The sequence below is a fragment of the Sus scrofa genome, chromosome 2, assembly GCF_054392235.1.
Source record: "Sus scrofa isolate SSC_HxYL_T2T_F1_AM1 chromosome 2, Sscrofa_HxYL_maternal_Yorkshire_Landrace_v2.0, whole genome shotgun sequence".
NCBI lineage: Eukaryota > Metazoa > Chordata > Mammalia > Artiodactyla > Suidae > Sus > Sus scrofa.
Genome location: NC_139384.1, coordinates 117358167 through 117376861, shown reverse-complemented (window position 1 = coordinate 117376861; position 18695 = coordinate 117358167). Strand labels below are relative to the sequence as shown.

General features: G+C 40.6%; 1 protein-coding gene across 4 annotated transcripts in view; it reads left to right on the top strand.

The window, feature by feature from the left end:
• Nucleotides 1–15011: 15011 nt before the first annotated feature.
• Nucleotides 15012–18695, top strand: part of ST8SIA4 (ST8 alpha-N-acetyl-neuraminide alpha-2,8-sialyltransferase 4) — a 91817-nt gene continuing 88133 nt past the window's right edge. The window contains exons 1-2 of one of the 4 annotated variants that reach the window (XM_085009782.1): nucleotides 17023–17297; nucleotides 17699–17848. Coding sequence is in view for 1 of the 4 variants with exons in the window: in NM_001037322.1 (NP_001032399.1) it covers nucleotides 15301–15413 (113 nt within the window). In the remaining 3 variants the exon portion in view is untranslated. 4 annotated transcript variants of the gene reach the window in all.

Genomic DNA, 18695 nt, shown 5'->3' with positions numbered 1-18695 from the left:
AGAGGCTCAAGGGCAGCTGTTGTCCATTGGTAGGGTTCATGGCAATAAATGCTGTTATAAGATTGTGTCTTCTGGGGTGAGAAGGATGATGGACCCCTGCAAGTATAGAGGTCAAAAGTAGCACCTAACTGTCCGAAGCAACTTGTACGCAGTTGCCACAATGAGGAGCATGTTGGAGTGGCTCCCCCAGGCACTACTTCTCAGAGAGTTCCTTTCAGACAGTGTGAAATAATGTAAGTTGTACTGATATTAGTCCAAAAACCACGTGATAAGACCAAGATTTAGAATTGGCTCACTTGCTATGCAGCAAACAAAGAAAATGCAATTGTGAATGGAAGTTGGGACATGGGTGCAAGCTATGGTCCAATTCCTAAGAATTTCACCAGTGGTGATCTGCAAAATTGGCCAAAGAGAATACCTTTGCAGGTGTGATAATATACCTGTTGGGGGCAGAGAGGAGTAAATGTGGAATTCATGGGACCCACTTGGACACTTCTGTTGTTCTTTTCTTCTGATGTAATTGTGAAGAGACACATGCAACAACCCTGTCCTAGGAAGATTATGATCACCAAGGGTTTGGAACTCTCATTAAGGGAGGTTTGGTTCAAACCACTGGGTAAGCCACCAGGACTTTGATAGGTGGGTGCCTGCTAAGAATGAGAGGAAGAGGGAAACAATGAGTAGAGGATATGGGCCTGTGATCAGCAGCAGTGTTGGGCTGTATTTGTTCAACGAACCACAATCTTCTGAGATTCCCCTCAGAAAGGGAGGTTCATGAGAATCATAGAAAAACTGCTTCTTGAACATGTATTGAGAAGTAAATATAGGACAGAGTCATAGATAAGGATGGGTAGAGGTGGGTATCCCTGAAAATAACTCCCTAACACGTCCTGCTGCAGAAAGGATAAATAATAGAAGACCTCTGCCCTCACTGCCACATTCCTGCCAAGACCACACTCCCAATGAACTGCTCCCAGCTAATGAATGATTATGGCAGAACTACTAATTCCTTCCAATGGGAAACTTCATTTTAAGTATTCTCCATATGCTTGATTGAAATGCTCATAGAATTGTATTAAAAGCTGACATTTATTTTCCTACACAGCCCTCCATCCTTCCTTCTTCTTTCACAGGGGTAACACTTGCATGGCAGTCTGATGAATCTCCCAGCCTCCTCCGGCTGCCTCCTATTATCCTCATAGTCCCTTCCTCCAGTACATCTTTGGCATGTCTAATCCTGTCTTGGCTTCTACTTCTCAAAGGAAATGAACTAACCCATATGTGATCCCTAAGAGAAGGGAAATGCTTGAGGTGAGCCTCATGTTCACACAGGTTTCTAAATGCATGCTGCTTTCTGGATTAAAATGCAGGAATTTAAAAGCCCAACAGAATACAGTCTGCTGTAACACAACATTGAAAACTCTCAAAACAAAGTCATGAAAGAGTATGTACTGCATAAGTCCATCCCTATGGGGCTCAAAAATAAGATAAACTTATGTACGGTGAGATAAATCGTAAAGAATCATCGATCATGGGAGATGGAGAGAGGAATGAAGACAATTTCCAGGATGAAGGAAATGTTCTATGCTATGGTCAGAGTGATAGGTACTGCTTAGAGACTTTACCAAACTCTTCAAATTCCAACCTTCATATAGTACATCTCACTGAATGTCATTATTATGATATATTTGTTGATAGTGAAATTAAAATGAGTGTTGGCAAAGCCCACAGTGGACCATGAGAAAGAATAGCTAACTCATTCTTATGCCTCTGTGAACACGTCAGGGTTTTCTTTTTCCTTTTTTTTTTTTTTTTTTTTTTTTCAGCTGCACTTGCAGCATATGGAAGATTCCAGGCCAGGGATTGACTCTGAGCCTCAACTGTGACCTATGCCACAGCTGAGGCAAGGCCAGATCTTTAACCCACTGAGCCAGGCCAGGGGTCGAACCCAGGCCACTGCACAGACAACAATGGATCCTTAACCCATTGCACCACAGAGGGAAATCCTGAACACCTCAGTACTTATAGCTAATTGCTCCTTTGTTTAAGTCTTTCTGCCTTGATAACTATTTGGGGTTGTTCTTTTGCTATTCCAGGGTTTTGAAGTCTATCTTTCAATGATAAACATTATTAATCTAGTAAGGTAATATAATAATAAATGGAAAACCTTCTCCAAGTTTAAGATTTAGGAGTATGTGTATATCATGTTAGTTCTGGAATTACAGGATAGCTACATAGCTGTGAATACATAAATGGAACCTGAACAGAATAAGAATGCTAAATGATAAAGATACCATTCAGAAAGGGTCAAAATTAAACCAGAAACACTATAGAAAAGAAACTTGAAGATTCAAGTTAGCCAAGCATAGTCTTATGAAAAGAGAGCTTTGGCTATCAGCCTTTGGACACATTTAGCCCACTGGCAAAACCCTCCCTATGTTGAGATGAGTGAAACAAGTTATTAGCTTCAAGGCCTTAATAATGGAGCACTTGTGGAGTGGTGACAAAAATTAAACATCAGAGTCAGTAAATTTGGTGTTAAGATGTTGGATCATGGAAAATTTACCATGGCAGAATTGCCATTTTGTGAGGGTTGGTAATATTTGGACTAGCTAACCTTTCTTTTCTAACAGTATAATTCTCATTGCTTGCGTGTTTTTATTTTCCGTGATTTTTACAGAAAAAAAATATTGTTGACATTTATTCTGTCCTTAAATCACCTGTCCCTTCGGACACTACCGACTTTTTCTGCTTGGATTTCTATCCACAACAGATACTCTATCTGCCCAGTGTGGATTTATCTCCAGAGTATTTCTCTCTTAATGGTTCATCTATTATATCTTGTGTAACATACTAGTGACACCTTCCAATGGTATATCTTACTTTTGCTGCTAAATTTTAACTCTCTTCCTAGTCAGGAATTTACCTGGCCTCCTTATGGAGACATGGCATGCAGGGCCTTATAGTACTATATCTCACTGATTTGGGTCTTGGCTACAATACAAGCTATAGCCAAAGGACTGTGAGGGAACATAATGTACAGAAATATCTGAAAAGGAACTTGAGGAGGCAGCAAGAGTTCCTGCCAGCTGTCTTTCCGGATGTCCCAAATAGGGCCAGCTCTCTGAGGCTGGAATCTGGAATGAGAAGACATATGGAGCAGAGCCACAGAAGCTGATCAAAGGCCAGTGACATCTATCATGAACAAGAAATAAATGTGTGCTATTGTTAAGCCACTGTGATTGGGGGGGGGGGTCATTTGTTATTAATAAAGCTAATAAGATTAATATGCTCATTAATAAATAAACAAAATGAAATATTTTAACAGCAAATTTGAATCCATTTTAGCTGATGTATCAAATAAGAGGGAAGAAAACATGGCTTAAACAAAAATAAATATTACTTTAAAATTACATTAATACAAATAATTTTTTTAAAATTTACATATGGAAGTAGCTGCAATCCAGAATTACCTTCAGAATACTTTGTCTTTGGTTATAATAATTTAAGGTTAAGTAACTAGTCTTCTCATCACTTAATGATCACTTCTGAGTATTTGAGGAGAGATCTCTCCTTCTCCAACAAGCCCTCACAAGTGAAGGCTGTTCTTCTTTGATGTGACATAGGAACCATGCCCAGTGATACAAAAGATATCCTTTTTGGATCTCCATTACATATACAAGATCTCTCTTCATCTCCTTGAAGATTATGCCCTCAGTAGTATCCTCTTCTACAAACCGTCATGCTGTCATCTGCAAACCACCTTTGTACTCCCAGTAACTAAAGGCCTGCTGAACTCAATTAATCTTGCTGTCATTCTTGGTGCTTTCAAATAATCACATAGATGATCCATTCAAAATCCTAGTCTTTCTTTGCAGTTTTTTCCTCATCTGTAGCAAAATTTGGTTTACTGCCATTTAATTTTCCAATAGTCTCCCGTTTCCGTAGAAATTCTCTATCTTGTGTGGCCATTAACTTATTTTCCCCTGAAATCCTAGTTGCAAGTATCTCACTCTAAATATGACCTCTCACCTTTTCAGCTTTTTTCTATAGTCCCTTAAATTTATTTAATTATATTGAAATTTCATCCCATTAGGTGTAGATTTTATCTTTATGCCTCTGTGCCCTTCTATTTTGACTCTCCTTTTTCCTATGCTAGATTTGATGGCCCTTTCAACTCTTGTTAAGCACCATCACCTTTCTCCCTCTGCCACACTCGTCAGGCAGAACCTCAACCTTGATGACCTCAAGCACATACATTCCGTGTCTGAAACCTGTGTAATTCAACTCAAGTGGAAATAGCCATATAACCATACTGACAGGTCTACTTAAATTCATGAGCTCAGGTCGCAAATAGAGAAGTAGCATGGCCTAAAGATAATACAACAGATCCTAAATACATTTATTTTCACAGGCTTTGGTAAATATGTCAGAAATTTTCTTTCCTCAAATGCCTTCTGAAATGGTATCTTCTATTTCACTTAATATACTACGCACAATATAATGGCTCCCATTGTATACTTTATTTTCTGACATTTCTACCTAGCCATTGTCTACTTCCTAACCTTTGGATTTGCTATTCTCTTATCCTATAATGTTCTTATCCAGTTCTTTGTATTGCAATATCCTTCATATTCTGCAAGCCTCACTTCAAATGTCATCTCCTCAGAGAGCTCATCCCTGACCATCTTATTCAAAGACGAATTCCTTTATTACACTTTGCTACATTGCCCTGTCAACTCCTTCACAACTAATCACAGTACATAATTATTCAATAAATACTTTGACTAATGAATAAATAAATGAATAACCATATATAAATCACTTGATAATAGTTTAATTCATTTTTTAAATCTGTAAAGTGAGAACCTAAAAGTACGTGGCTTACGAAGTCTCCTGTAGTCATCCCTTTAACCCCTTAATTGTAAGGTGTGAATAACTGTATCATGGGATTAAGTGGGTAATTGAATCATCTCCTAGTTTGACATGTGTTTTTGTGCCGGTTCTACTGATTGTCACTAGAGAAATTATATATAAGGCTAGTTTTAATGCTTCCTGTAGGTGACTTCACCTTAAAGGGGATCTCAACATCTGTAGACAAGAATCATCAACTTCCCGAACACCTCTGCTCCCCTCAACAGAGATATGACAGGTGTCCTTAATACCAAGGACACACATTCAAAATCTTCATAGGTTTTAGGATAGCCTCCACAGGAATTTTACACATCATAAATGTTATAATCATAATCCGCTCACTCTTGAGGATTCCCTGTAAATTTACTCTTCAAAAAGATTATGAGGATAAATCCAGTCTACTTTCTTCTTTATATTTCTAACACGTGGTCAAAAGGAAAATAGTTTTACATTTGGGTCATACAAGAGGTGTAAAATCTCCAGATATTTTTGTTCTTCTCAGTAGAATTTTAAAACACATTTAAATTTTTTTCTAATGGAGTTCCTGTCGTGGCGCAGTGGTTAACGAATCCGACTAGGAACCATGAGGTCGCGGGTTCGGTCCCTGCCCTTGCTCAGTGGGTTAACGATCCGGCGTTGCCAGGAGCTGTGGTGTAGGTTGCAGACGCGGCTCGGATCCCGCGTTGCTGTGGCTCTGGTGTAGGCCGGTGGCTACAGCTCCGATTCAACCCCTAGCCTGGGAACCTCCATATGCCGTGGAAGCGGCCCAAGAGATAGCAACAACAACAACAAAACACAATAAATAAATAAATAAATAAAATTTTTTCTAATGAGAAGATCACAATTATAACTAAAATAAACTCTCGCAGTTTACATAAGCTGTGTATTTGTGAGCCTGTGGCTAGCCATAATACCATAATGATATCCACAGTTCTTTACATAAAGCTTTCTTGTGGAATGTAGGGGAATATGATTATGGTAATGCATAAGACCAGATCTATTATTCATATTATGGGGCACATGTCATATGTGAATTACACTCATTATTTTTCCTTTATTCCCAGAGGATCTCTCTATTGATTCATTCTCCTAGAGCAACTTTCTTCTGCTCACAGGTTAGGCATATCTGATTTGGAATCCAAAATCTTAGTTCATAAGGGTTTTATTTAGTTATTTGATCAACTATTCACTTTACAACAGCTGATATTATCTAAATTTCAATATATTCGGTAAATCATGAAGTGTATATCTTTTAATAAAATTTTTACTTGCAGTATTGCAAACTCAAATGGCAAAGGCCAAGAAGTTCAAGCTTAAGGGAATAAAAAAAAAATCCTAGAATAAACACAAATTAGAGAGAGAGATGAAACAGCTGCTACTTAACTCACTTAACTGTTACTATCAGAGTAGGTGGACTTGGTATTAACAGGTTTTATATTTTTGAAATGAAATTTGAAATATTGAAAACTAATTCTGTATGTGTGTGTGTTGTGTTTATTTCAGTCCATTTTGCAAGAAAACAAAAGTCTTCTACAGGCTACACACATCACCCAGTTTGCCACTTAGTAACAACTTCAAGATTATTTTTCTTTAAAACCTTCAAATAAGAAACATTAAAAATAAAAATAATTTTAAATGTCTGCTTCACAAATTTAATTTACAAAGAACTGTCCCATGTTGTAATATGTACATCAAAGCAATATTTTCCATAGATGTTTGTTGTCTACTACTATAACTATAAAAGCAATTACATAGGAGTTCCCTGGTATGTTCCCTGGTTAAGGATCCAGCATTTTCAAAACTGGCTCAGGTCATTCACAGCTATGACACAGGTTTTATCCCTGGCCTGGGAACTTCAGCATGCCATGGGCATGGCCAAGAAAAAAATCAGTTACATAAATAAAGTTATTTAGAAAGAGATAGACTTATGCAAATGATTTTTTAGCCTTGAATAATATTTACTACTATCTCTCCTTTGCTTTTATGGTGATGGATTGAAAATAATATAAAAGGAAGGAAAGTTACATTAAAAAAAGATATCAAGTGGGTGATTAGATTGGGCAATCAATGTAAGAAAATAAATAGAGTCAAAAGAAATTGGTTAAATTATATACGAGAGATTTTTAGAAGGTACACAAAGATTAAGGAAATCACAGCCCCAAACAAATTCCCTAGAGAGTGATACACAAAATTGTCTGTTAAGTGACCACTACACAATAGCTGAGCAGTTTGGAGTAATACTTAGCCTGGTGGTTATTCTCTTCCTCCTAGATAGTTTTGCCCTTCACCATTAAGCACAGAAAAACAGCAAAAGGAGAACACAAAAATATTACTAGATAGTAAGGTAGGGCATCTAGGACTTGCCAAAACATGTACGGGATAGTATGACTGTTTTAACATTGCAGGGATCTGTGCAGTAGGAAATAAAACAGCAAGACCTAGGTCCATAGAACTAGAAGATATAAGAGTTTATAAACAATTAAAATGTGGACTATGAGGAATTGAAGTGCTTATTCCAAATTGAGGCATATTTGACTAGCAGTAGTTAAAAGATGTCAGAAACATTTCAACTGGATATCACAAATTAAAAGATATTTGACTAAAAGTACATAAGGATTGTCTCTTCTAAGGACATTTATGTTTACATAGAGATTAAGTATTAAATGCAAAGGATAATGTAAGTGATGTAGGTTAGTTAAATAACAGGGAAGAATTGAGAATGGCAATGATGGGATTTGTCCTGTTGTTCCTGAAATTATATTAGATTCATGATGGTATCTTGTACCTAAATCAAAATCACCCTTCTGCTATAAGCTTACTATATTTGGTTATTATGGATGAAGAAAAAAAAATAAAAGTAACAGAAGGACAATGAATATACAATACAGAAAAAAAAAATCTGTGAAGCTTTTATGAATTTTAACATGGGCAAAATGAATTAATTTAGAACCCATCTTTTTTTAACTGCATTGCAATCTAGGTATTTTATTTTTATTTTGTATTTTATTTTTGTTTTTTAGGACAGCACCCGTGGCATATGGAAGTTCCCAGGCTAGAGGTCCAATTGGAACTGTAGCTTCCAGCCTACACCACAGCCACAGCAACATGGGATCTGAGCTGCCTCTGCCACCTATACCACAGCTCATGGCAACGCCAAATGAGTGAGGCCAGGTATTGAAGCCATGTCCTCATGGATGCTAGTCGGATTCATTTCTTCTGCACCACAATGGGAACTCCTAATTTAGAATACATTTTTAAAAACTAGATAATTTGTCTGAAACAAATAAAGATATTGAATTGTCTAGTGGTGAATAGATGAATTTTCTCATTAATACGATTCTTGTTTTTCTTGATCATTGATTCACAGGTTAAAAGACTTTGTGTGAATGATTCTAACTATATTGCAAAGGTCATTAACAAGAACTTAAGTCAGCTTATCTGTGATGGTTAATTTTATGTGCCAACCTGATTAGGTCATGACACCCATAGAGTTGATCAAACACCAGTCTAGATGTTGCTGCGAAAGTATTTTTTTTAATAAGAGTAACATTTAAATCAATAAACTATGGGTAAAGCAAATTACCCTCCATACTGTGAGGAAGGCTTATTCAGTAAGCTGAAGACCTTAAGGAAAAACAGACTGATCTCCCCCCAAGGAAGAGGGAAGGCAGCCTCAGACATGAGCTGCAATGTCAATTCTTCCCTTTTCCTGAGTCTCCAGCCTGCCAGCTTATCCAACAGAGTTGGAAATTGCCTGCCTCCACAATCGTGTGATTAATTTGTTAAATCTTATTATCTCTGTATACACACATATTCTATTGGTTCTTTTTCTCTGGAGATTCCTGACTACTACACCAGCATTCCCATTATCAAAATATCATGAGTACTAACAAGGAACAATTGGAATTCAAAATGAAAAAAAAATTATATTAGCATTCAAAAAAAGAAGTACTGGGGTTCCTGCTGTGGCTCAGCAGGTTAAGAATCCAACTGCAGTGGTTTGGGTCACTGTGGAGGTGTGGGTTCAATCCCTAGCCCACCACAGTGGGTTAAAGGATTCTCCGTTGCTTTAGCTGTGGTGTAGGTCACAGTTGTGGCTCATATTCAGTCCCTGACCTGAGAACTTTCATATGCCATGGGTGTGATATAAAACATTTTTTTTATAAAAAGAAGTACTTAGGTATGTATCTAAGTTTGTACAAGATCTATAAGAGGAAAACTACCAAATTCTGATGAAAGAAATTACAAAAGAATTAAATAAATGAAGACATGATCCATGTTTACAGGTAGGAAAAGTCAGTATTGTCAAGATGTCAATTCTTCCCAATTTTCTACAGATTCAAAATCAAAGCAAGTTATTCCAAGGATATTGACAAACTGATTCTAAAGTTTATATGAAGAGAAAGAAAACCCAAAATAGCCAAAACAATATTGATGGAGAACAAAGTTGAAGGAGTGACACTCTCAGACTTCAAGACTTACAATGAAATTGTAATAATTAAGACAATGTGACATTGGTGAAAGAATAGACAAACAGATCAATAGAAGAAATAAAGTACCAAGAAATAGACCCATACAAATGTAGTCAACTGATCTTTGACTAGGAAGTAAAGCAACAAAATTCTGAAAAGATAGTTATTTCACTAAATTTTAAAACAAGTAGATATCCACATGCAAAAATATAATATATATATATATATATATATAATATATATGTGCACATACCTTATGTATGCTCTTCACAAAAAGCAACTTAAGTAGATAATATACCTAGATGTAACTATAAAACTCCTAGAAGATAACACATGAGAAAATCTTAATGACCTTGGGTTTGATGATGACTTTTTAGATAAACAGCATCAAAGGCATGATCAATGTAGGAAACAGTTGGACCTGACTTAATCAAAATTTAAAACTGCTCTGTAAAGGTCAAGAGAATGAGAAGAAAAGCCTTGAACTGGAAGAAAATATTTGCAAAAGAATTATGTGATAATGGATTGTTATCTAAAATATACAAAGAACTCTTAAACCCAGCAACTAGAAAATGATTTTAAAAAGGACAAAAGATCTGAACAGATATCTCACAAAAGAAGATATGCAAATGACAGATAAGCATCTTGTATGTCACTGAAGAAATGCAAATTAAAACACTGAGATACCAGTATGAACCAAAATTCAAAACACTGAAAACACTAAATGCTAGCAAGGATGTGGAGCCTCAGGAACTTTCATTCTTTGCTGGTGGGATGGAAACTAGTACAGCTACTTGGAAGTCACTTCAGATTTCTCAGAAAGCTAACCCTAGTTTTACCATCAATCTTACCAGCAACAGAGCTTCTTGGTACTTATCCAGGTGTTGAAAACGTGTCCACTCACTAACGCAAAAACCTACACGTTTATAGCAGCTTCATGATTGCCAAAACTCGGATGCAACTAAGATGCTGGATTTCAGATAAATAAAGTATGGTATATCCAGATAATGGAATATCATTCAGTGTTAAAAGGAAATGAGCTTTCATGCCATGAAACAAAATGGGAGAATCTTTAAAGTATATTACTAAGTAAAAGGCCAATATGAAAGGGCTACATATTGTATTATTCCAACTCTATGACTTCTGGGAAAAGCAAACCTATAGAAACAGTAAAAATATCAGTGGCTGCCTGGCACTAGCTGGGGTTAGAAAGGCATAAATAGCTAGAGCACAGAGGATTTTTAAGGCAGTGAAACTACTCTGTATGATACTATAATGTTGGATATTTATACCACCATTATAGTGGTGGACCTTATTGTCTGTCAAAGCACATAGACTGTTCAACACCAAGAGTGATCCCTGATATAAACTATAGACTGTGGATGACAATAATGTGGTAGTGTAGTTTCATTGACTTTAACATATATACTACTCTGGTGTGGGACTCTGGTAGTCAGGGAGGCTGTGAACATTTGAGGGTGAGGGTATACCTGTCTGACCCAACCTGTCTCCATCTGTCAGCTGCATGTTAGGTCCACAGTCCTACCCACCGCCCATGCCTCATGACTGAACTTTAATCTACTCATAAGCAATGCATCCAAGCCAGATGGATTCCCCATCCACTTTATCCTTGCCTTCATCTGATATGAAAACTGGAAGAATGCCTTTTGCTAATGCAGGTGCTTAATGGTCATGAGACCTTCGGGGACAGAAAACCCCCTGGTTCTAGCTGCTTCAGATGTGTTCCTCACTTGGTTTTCAGATTTTATTTTTAGCTTTGGCCTCTTTAAATCCCCCTGTACCCTCCGTGGTGCCGAGTGCAGATGTGGATGCCCCTGGATCATCTGTGTGTGGGATCCTTCCTGCCTATATGTTAAGTACCCACAACAAACTTCATAATTGCATATTATGGAGTTGCCTGCTTTGTTTTTTTGGTCTCAAAGTTCCTTCTCAGTTCAGAGGATTTTATTCAATATCTCAACTTCCCAACTGGGTATATGGAAAGTCTATACTTTCTACTTAATATTGCTATAAAACCTAAAACTGCTCTAAAAAAATAGTCTATTAAAATATTATGGGTTATTAAAAGACCCACTATGAGACTGCAAGTATCTATTAATTTCTTTCTAGCTGAAGTTGATGGCACAGCCAGCAATTAAAACATGATTTACATTAAGTTAAAGGATAAAGTAGCATTTTAAAGCTAACTGCCATTACTTGCATTATTTATTCATAGGGTACTGTGTAATTGCAGATTTGTGCTGAATAAAGACAAATGTGTTCTCTTTATTGAAGAACTTACAGTCCAAAGATAGAATGGAAATTTAGGAACAACTTTAATTTTTCAGGATCATTAAAACAGGCATTCTAATGGAGGGGGTTAAGTTCAAAAGACTCTTCCATGGATAAGACTTTTTACCCAACATTTATATTTATAGTTCTTATACCTTATAGCATATTACGAAAAACCAGACTGTCCTCAATTTTGGCCTTAGTGTTGGCCTATATGTTTATTTTAACTTGGCAAGTTGTTTTGGATACATATTTCATGAATCTAATAATATCAAACAAATGATATTAAGTTACACTCTAAATGCTGAATTGTTCAAATATGGAGAGGGGAATTTCTTGAGCTTCACTGAACCATTATCAATCATTCAGAAGTGTTCACCTCAATCTAAAAAGTACTATGCTTAACAAATTCCAAAACAGCAGCATTACACACTTGAGAGTTCAGACATTTGTCTTATGTGTTGCCATGACTGGTTCTTGGTATGCTTTAGTTTTGCTGTCCGTGGGTTTGTTTTGTCTTGTTTGGGCCAGGTGAACGGTGTCCCCAAATTTAACCCGAGGCTTAACACATGAATTAAAACCATTTTCCCCTTAAATTTTCATATTTCAACCTGCCCATTAGAGAAGAGAGTTTGGCATTGTGGAGCTTTAGATTATTATGATCACACTGAGGACTTATGTTCATACTCCCCCTTCCCACTTCCTGTTCCAACAGTACAGACTACTTCAGAATTCCCCAGAGCAGCAGCATTTTACTCCTCTCTGGAGTCACACCTACTCTTTCCTCTGCTTCCACCCTTCTACTCTCCCTCTGCCTGGTTTGCCCCTTAGTTTTGCAAACCCCAGTTTATTCTGTGCGCCACTCCTAGGAAGCTCACCTTCATTGCTCCCAGATGTTTAAACAAGCTATCTGCTTCCAACCAGCAGCTCACCCAAATACAAGGTACATAGTTCAAATGGTGCTGTTAGTTCATGGTGCCATATTGCAATTTGTTTTTATTATTTATTTTTCATATCTGTCCACCTCTAAGTAAGTGATCTCCCTGTTTGGTCAGATGCTGTATTTTATTCATTTCTGTGTTCCCAAAGCCTTACATACTGGCCCGCAGTAATTGCTTAAAAAATGTTGGGTAAATTTAATTAGGTGATACATATTATTCAGTCATCATCAGTGAGTAGTGTTTATCTGAAATCCAGAATGTTTTTGTTTTCTGCTTAACAATAAAAAGTTAAGGGGGAGTTCCCTCTGTGGCTCAGCAGTTAATGAACCCGACTAGGATTCATGAGGATGCTGGTTCAATCCCTTGCCTCGCTCAGTGGGTTAAGGTTCTGGCGTTGCTGTGAGCTGTGGTGTAGGTTGTGACACAGCTTGGATCCTATGTTGCTGTTGCTGTGGCGTAGGACGGCAGCTACAGGTCAGATTTGACCCCTAGCCTAGGAACCTCCATATGCTGTGGGTGCAGCCCTAAAAAAGACAAAAGACAAAAATAAAAAAAAATAAAATAAAAAGTTAACCTAGAGAAGTTAGCATACTAACCATGTACTGCCCACCCCCTCCGCATCCCAGTCCCTTTTAACATAAATAAGAAGCTGTTTTATTCTCGGAGTTTCTGCCTGTTGAGAAGTCTGTGTGATAGATATGCATTAATGCAGGCAGGATTTGCCTAGATATCAATAAACTCGAAAGGCTCCCGGTGGGCCACTTGTAGTGTCAATAAAGGTTCATAATTACTTGCTCCTTTGAGCATTTTAAACCCAACCTCCTATTTGCTCCACTGCGAATAGGAGGCTGGAGACCAGAGAGGTTCTTCACTTTCTAAATCTTAGGGGAAGAATGGCAAATATTGCCAGGCATCTTGGGTTTTTAAGGAGAGGATTTGGCTATTATCCTTGTTATTTTAAGCTGTCAAAGGACTAGAAACTCAGAATAACCACCTTTTTCTCCCTCCAGCAGAGAGTTGATAGGAAGCCTCACCCTTACATTACTGGGCTCAGGGAGGTGTAAACCTCAGGGGTCCACAGCTGCAGACACTGCTCAACCTGAAGGAACAAGTGATGTAATTTAGAGAATCTCTGTGAGGAAGGGGGAGGCAGAGAACTTGGGACCTGCTCAAATTGATGGGGGAAACTCCTGGCTTCCAGGCATTATTTCTCCTGAGCGGTGCCTCCATCAGCTCAGAGGTAAAAGTCAAACCAGGACTGGTACAACCCAGTGCAGCAAGCACTCTGGGTGAGGAGAGTGAGGACCATAGACATGGAGAGGTATTCTGATCAAGACTCTAAGACTGGGAAAGTGTCCCTCCCATTCAATACAGTAGAGGTAAAAAATAAAAACCAACCAACTAAGCAAACAGAAACAGGAGAGGGAAGAAGAGAGTGAGAATCAGATTAAAGACACATTGAGACTTTGTAGAACAGCTTGCTCCTCCTTCTTTCCTTCTTTCTTCCCTCCCTCCTTCCTTCCTGAGTATAGGTGTACTTGGGTTTAAAAACATGGTCCTGCTTTTCTCAGAATCCTCTCTCTCTTCAGTGAAGTTTAAGTAGGGTTGGAGTTTCCTTGACTCCTGAGTGAGGAGTTTCCAAATGGCAATGAATGAAAGTCACATAAATATCCACAAAGTTCCTAATGACACCTCTGTTATCACTTGTTTCCTGCAAGATTCTGAGTCGGGTGGTCATCCACCACCCACACCGAGTGGGCGATCGACTAATCCGCTCATGTGTGTATTTGTACTTTCCAGATTAAGCTGTGCACGGAATATAAAACGTTCTCCAACTCCTCCCCCCTCCCTCCCCCATTCATTCTACTTGGGAGGGCGCGCATTTGCGTGTGTGCACGCGCCTGTTTGTGCGAGTGTGTGTATATTTAGCAAAGACGCGTGGAAGAAGCTACACCTCTTGCTACCCACTCCAAGCTCTATCTGAGCAGGACGCGTCTCTGATCTGTCACCAGCAGAGGTATCCTCTCCACGCTGGTGCGGACGGACTATCTCGGTGCTTCCTTGTGCACAGAGCTAACGCTTTGGTGTCCTGAGAGAGCGACCTGACTTCCTCCTACTGCTCTTCCCACGGTATGCGAGTCCTGATGCGTGCGAGTGTGTGTGTGTGTATACACACGACTGTGAGCTTGTGAGCTTCCTCTCCCAGCACAGTGCAGACAGCGCCAGCGACGTTACTCTCCTAGCAGCAGCCAGCAACGCAAGGCAGCAGCAGCCTCCGCCCCCTCAGTCCCGTGATTGGCTGGTTTTGCTCATCATTTCCCTGCTAGAAAAAGGGAAGGGCCAGTGACGCCCCCGAACCCAGCTGCAGAAGCGGCCGCCACCTCCCATGCACAAGGTGTCTCTTCGGAAAAGAAACCTGAGCCCCAGGGAGGCGGCGCGGAGCGACCGGGGCAGGGCTGGCGGGAACCGCGAGGGAGTGCGCTGGGCACTGCTCGAGGACCAGCGGGAGCTCGGCTGGGCTGCAGAGGACCCTCGAGACCTGCCCCTGAGATCCCGGCTCCACGCTCTCCTCGCGTTTTACAGATTCCCCTTCCCCGTGACTACATCTCCCCAAAACGGAGCCTTTATATGAAGAGAAGGTGAGGGAGCTGGGGCAACCAGGACTTTCCCGGGCACCCAAGATGCGCTCCATTAGGAAGAGGTGGACGATCTGCACGATAAGTCTGCTCCTGATCTTTTATAAGACAAAAGAAATAGCAAGAACTGAGGAGCACCAGGAGACGCAACTCATCGGGTAAATGCAAAGCTTCATTTTAGGATATGTCAAAAAGTCAAGCCATAAATGAAATGTGAATATAGACGATAGAGTGAGGGTTGGGGTATTATGTGCGTTGGGGTCAGCTTCTGAATGTTTAGTCTCATGAATTAAATAACAAAGGCTGTGGTTGAGGTGTGTATGCTCTCTACGTGGGTTCCCAGTATGAGTTCAACTTGCCCTGTGCGGCGATAGTGACGGTTGTATTGGTGCTGCCAGGGCTCATAAGCCCAAGTCATTGCAGAAGTGTCAACAAAGAACGGGTGTCCTTGCCCTTTTAATCCCAAGGCAAAACTCAATCGAGATGTCTTTATTCACCATCTGATTGTCCTTCCTTCTTTCCTGCCCCATCACGGTAGGGAGATAACTAGAAAAAGCTGGCTTCCTGAAAGGCTGAAGTTAATTAAAGCCCAGAAAGCAGGAAATGTGTCTCTGTTTCTTTACAATTCTTTGGCGTTGGGTAGATCTGTGTATCATAATTCGAATTAGAAACTCCGACACAAGCAACCATACTTCCTTATTTGCTCTCCGTGGGTAAAACGCATGGGCGTCATGGTTACAGTTTTGGAAACTGGGAACTGTAGCTTCACACAGACTATATTTCTGCTCTTTCTTTAGTTTGTCTAGATGAGTTCAGACTCTTCCTCCACCTCAGTAAGTTCTCTAAATATCACACTTCCTTCCTCCCTCCCTTTGGCCTCTGTATCTTTGAAGTTTACCCAGGAGGTGGCTGTAACTCTGTGTTGCTTACATAGCTTGGAAGCGTTTTCTGAGGATGTGAACCCGGTTGTCAACTCTGTACAAAGTCCTGTTTCGGAAATCCTCCCTCATCCCGAGGCGTCCGCTATCGCCATCAGAAACTGCACGCTGGCAAAGATGACATTTATGAAAACGGGGATAGAACCCTTGCCATTGTGTTCTGGGGCGTGGGGGTGGGCAGAGGACTGCCAAAACGTGTGTGCGCGTACACACACACACACACACACACACAAACTTCAGGCACTCCATTTCTTAATATTCCTGCTCCTCCCTGAGTAATGAGAATTTAGGTGAGCAAGACTCTTAGCTCATCCTTACAGAAGAAATTGTTATTTTATAGATTAAGTTAAGACAATCGAAAGGGACTGGAAGAGAATGAAGAAGGTAATACGGTATGGGCTGGTTGATTGGTATGCATCAACAAATCTCTAAATGGTCTATTTTCGAGGGAAAATGCCAAACTGTATGAGGTCGTTAACACAGGGAGTGGGTGGGTTGAGAATTCAGCTTAGCTCGATTGTCAGAAAAGAAGGACTCTGGGTGGGGGAGTGGGCATACCCGGTAGATCTGTGCTTCCCAGGCAGACAAAGGGGTCTTTAGGAAGGTGGTGATCCGGCGCGTGGGGGAGAGGCGGAGGTTGGGGCGCGGGGGTCGAGGTTCTTTGTTCCCTTCTGGGCTAGTGGGCTCCTAAGATAAGCGCGAGCCAGGACAAAGCGGCCAAGCCTCGCCAGGACTCTTAGGTTCCGGCCCTTGGCTGGCAACCCTGGAGAGCGAGAGTGGGCGGGACGAGAGAGGCGAGAGGAGGCGCCACATGCGGCCGAGCTTCCCTAAACCGCTGGCCGGGAGGAGGAACGCACCCCCAGTCCTCCGGGGGAATTAACAGACTGGGATGCTCCCCATTTCCTGGGTAACAATTCTTCTGTGGCCTTTCCTGGACGCCAGCCGGCCGGTGGGCGCTGCCCCGGGCGTGGAGGAAGGAGGCGGGGCGCGGCAGCGATCGGGCTAGCCCGGCTAGGTTCCTCGCACCCTTTTCGGGCTGAGCCAGCTTTTCCTTCTCTGAGATTGCGCGCGGCGGACGCGAGAGTTCATCAAACAGAAAGAGAGGTGCGCGAGGGGCTACCCCCTGCTCCGGAGAGGTGGCCCACAGGGTGGAAGAATGAGTGAGGAGACGGGGGAAGCCTTTATTGCAGGAATCAGGGCCCTTTTCAAATAATAACCCTACTAACTTTTACTGCTCAGTCTGCAACCGGGCTCCTCCTCCATAATTAAAACCCGCAATTACGGCCATGCGGGGCAAGGCGGAGAAGCGGCTGCCGGCGTCGCGCGCCCCCTGGGTGCCCCGCAGAGTCCTGGCTGCTGTGGCCACCGCCGGATCTTGCCTGGGACTGGGGAGTTGCTGCTGCCGGGGGCAACGTGAGGACACTTGGTCCGTCCCCTGCCCTCAGATGAAGCATTGAGAGAAGCTTGTAATACCAGTTTATGATTTCGTTTCAACTCCCGAATAGTGCTTCTGGTGGAGGAATTGACTCATCAAACGATCGTCTTCTCAGCGACTCTCTTTCTGCCATAGCCACACGTGGAGGGGCTTGTTTTGAGATGAGTAAACTAGAGTGGCAGTTTGGCCCCAAGAACCCAGGCCAGTAATCGGCAGTGAGGTAACCGGCAGTCTCTGACCTTTGGGGGGCACTGCGTGCCTTGTGACTGGGCAGTAGATTCTGTTAAGGGGCCGCCTTCCCTAGTCCTTGCATCTTACAGCATCTCCCTAGATTCATATTTAACTTCTGGCTACCATTTGCAGTAGGCAGGCAGTTTCTTCAACTATGCGACCTCTCTCCTTATTTAACACTGGAGGTCCAGGCTAGAGTCAGTAGAACAGAGTTCTTATCTCCACCATTGAGCAGTCATTCAACACGGAAGGAAAAAAAAAGAACAACACAACTTTCCGACCAATTATCCACAATCTCATTTCTCTAGAGGAATACTAACGGCATGTTTTTTTGTTTTTTTGTTTTTTTTTTAAATAAAGAATTACTGGAGAATAGTAATAGGTCAAGTAATTATTGGACGTTTAAAATTATTTCCTTTGAAGCAAACCTATTAATTAGATTGACTAATCTGTTTGGTTAATAAATTTTAACTCAAAGGTCAGTGGGGCTATAAAGTGGTCTATTCATAGCTGGTATTTTTTTCTTAATGGAAAGAATGGCACTTGCCTCACCACTGGCCTGTATTTTTAACTGGCTCTGTGTGGGCATAATTAGAATTGTATTAATTTAAGAGTCCTTCAGATAACCTATAGATAAAAATATGTGGGTATACTCATGTAATGAAATAATGTCTGTGAAAGTGTAACATAAACTTTAATATCATACAGACATTTGCTTTGTTATTCCTTAAAACTTGCCACATACTCTTTTCATGGTTGACCATAAATGAGTCTTCAACTTACTTTTCTTATCATCTGGAGATCTTTTTTAATTTGACTGTGTACTTCGGTTGTCT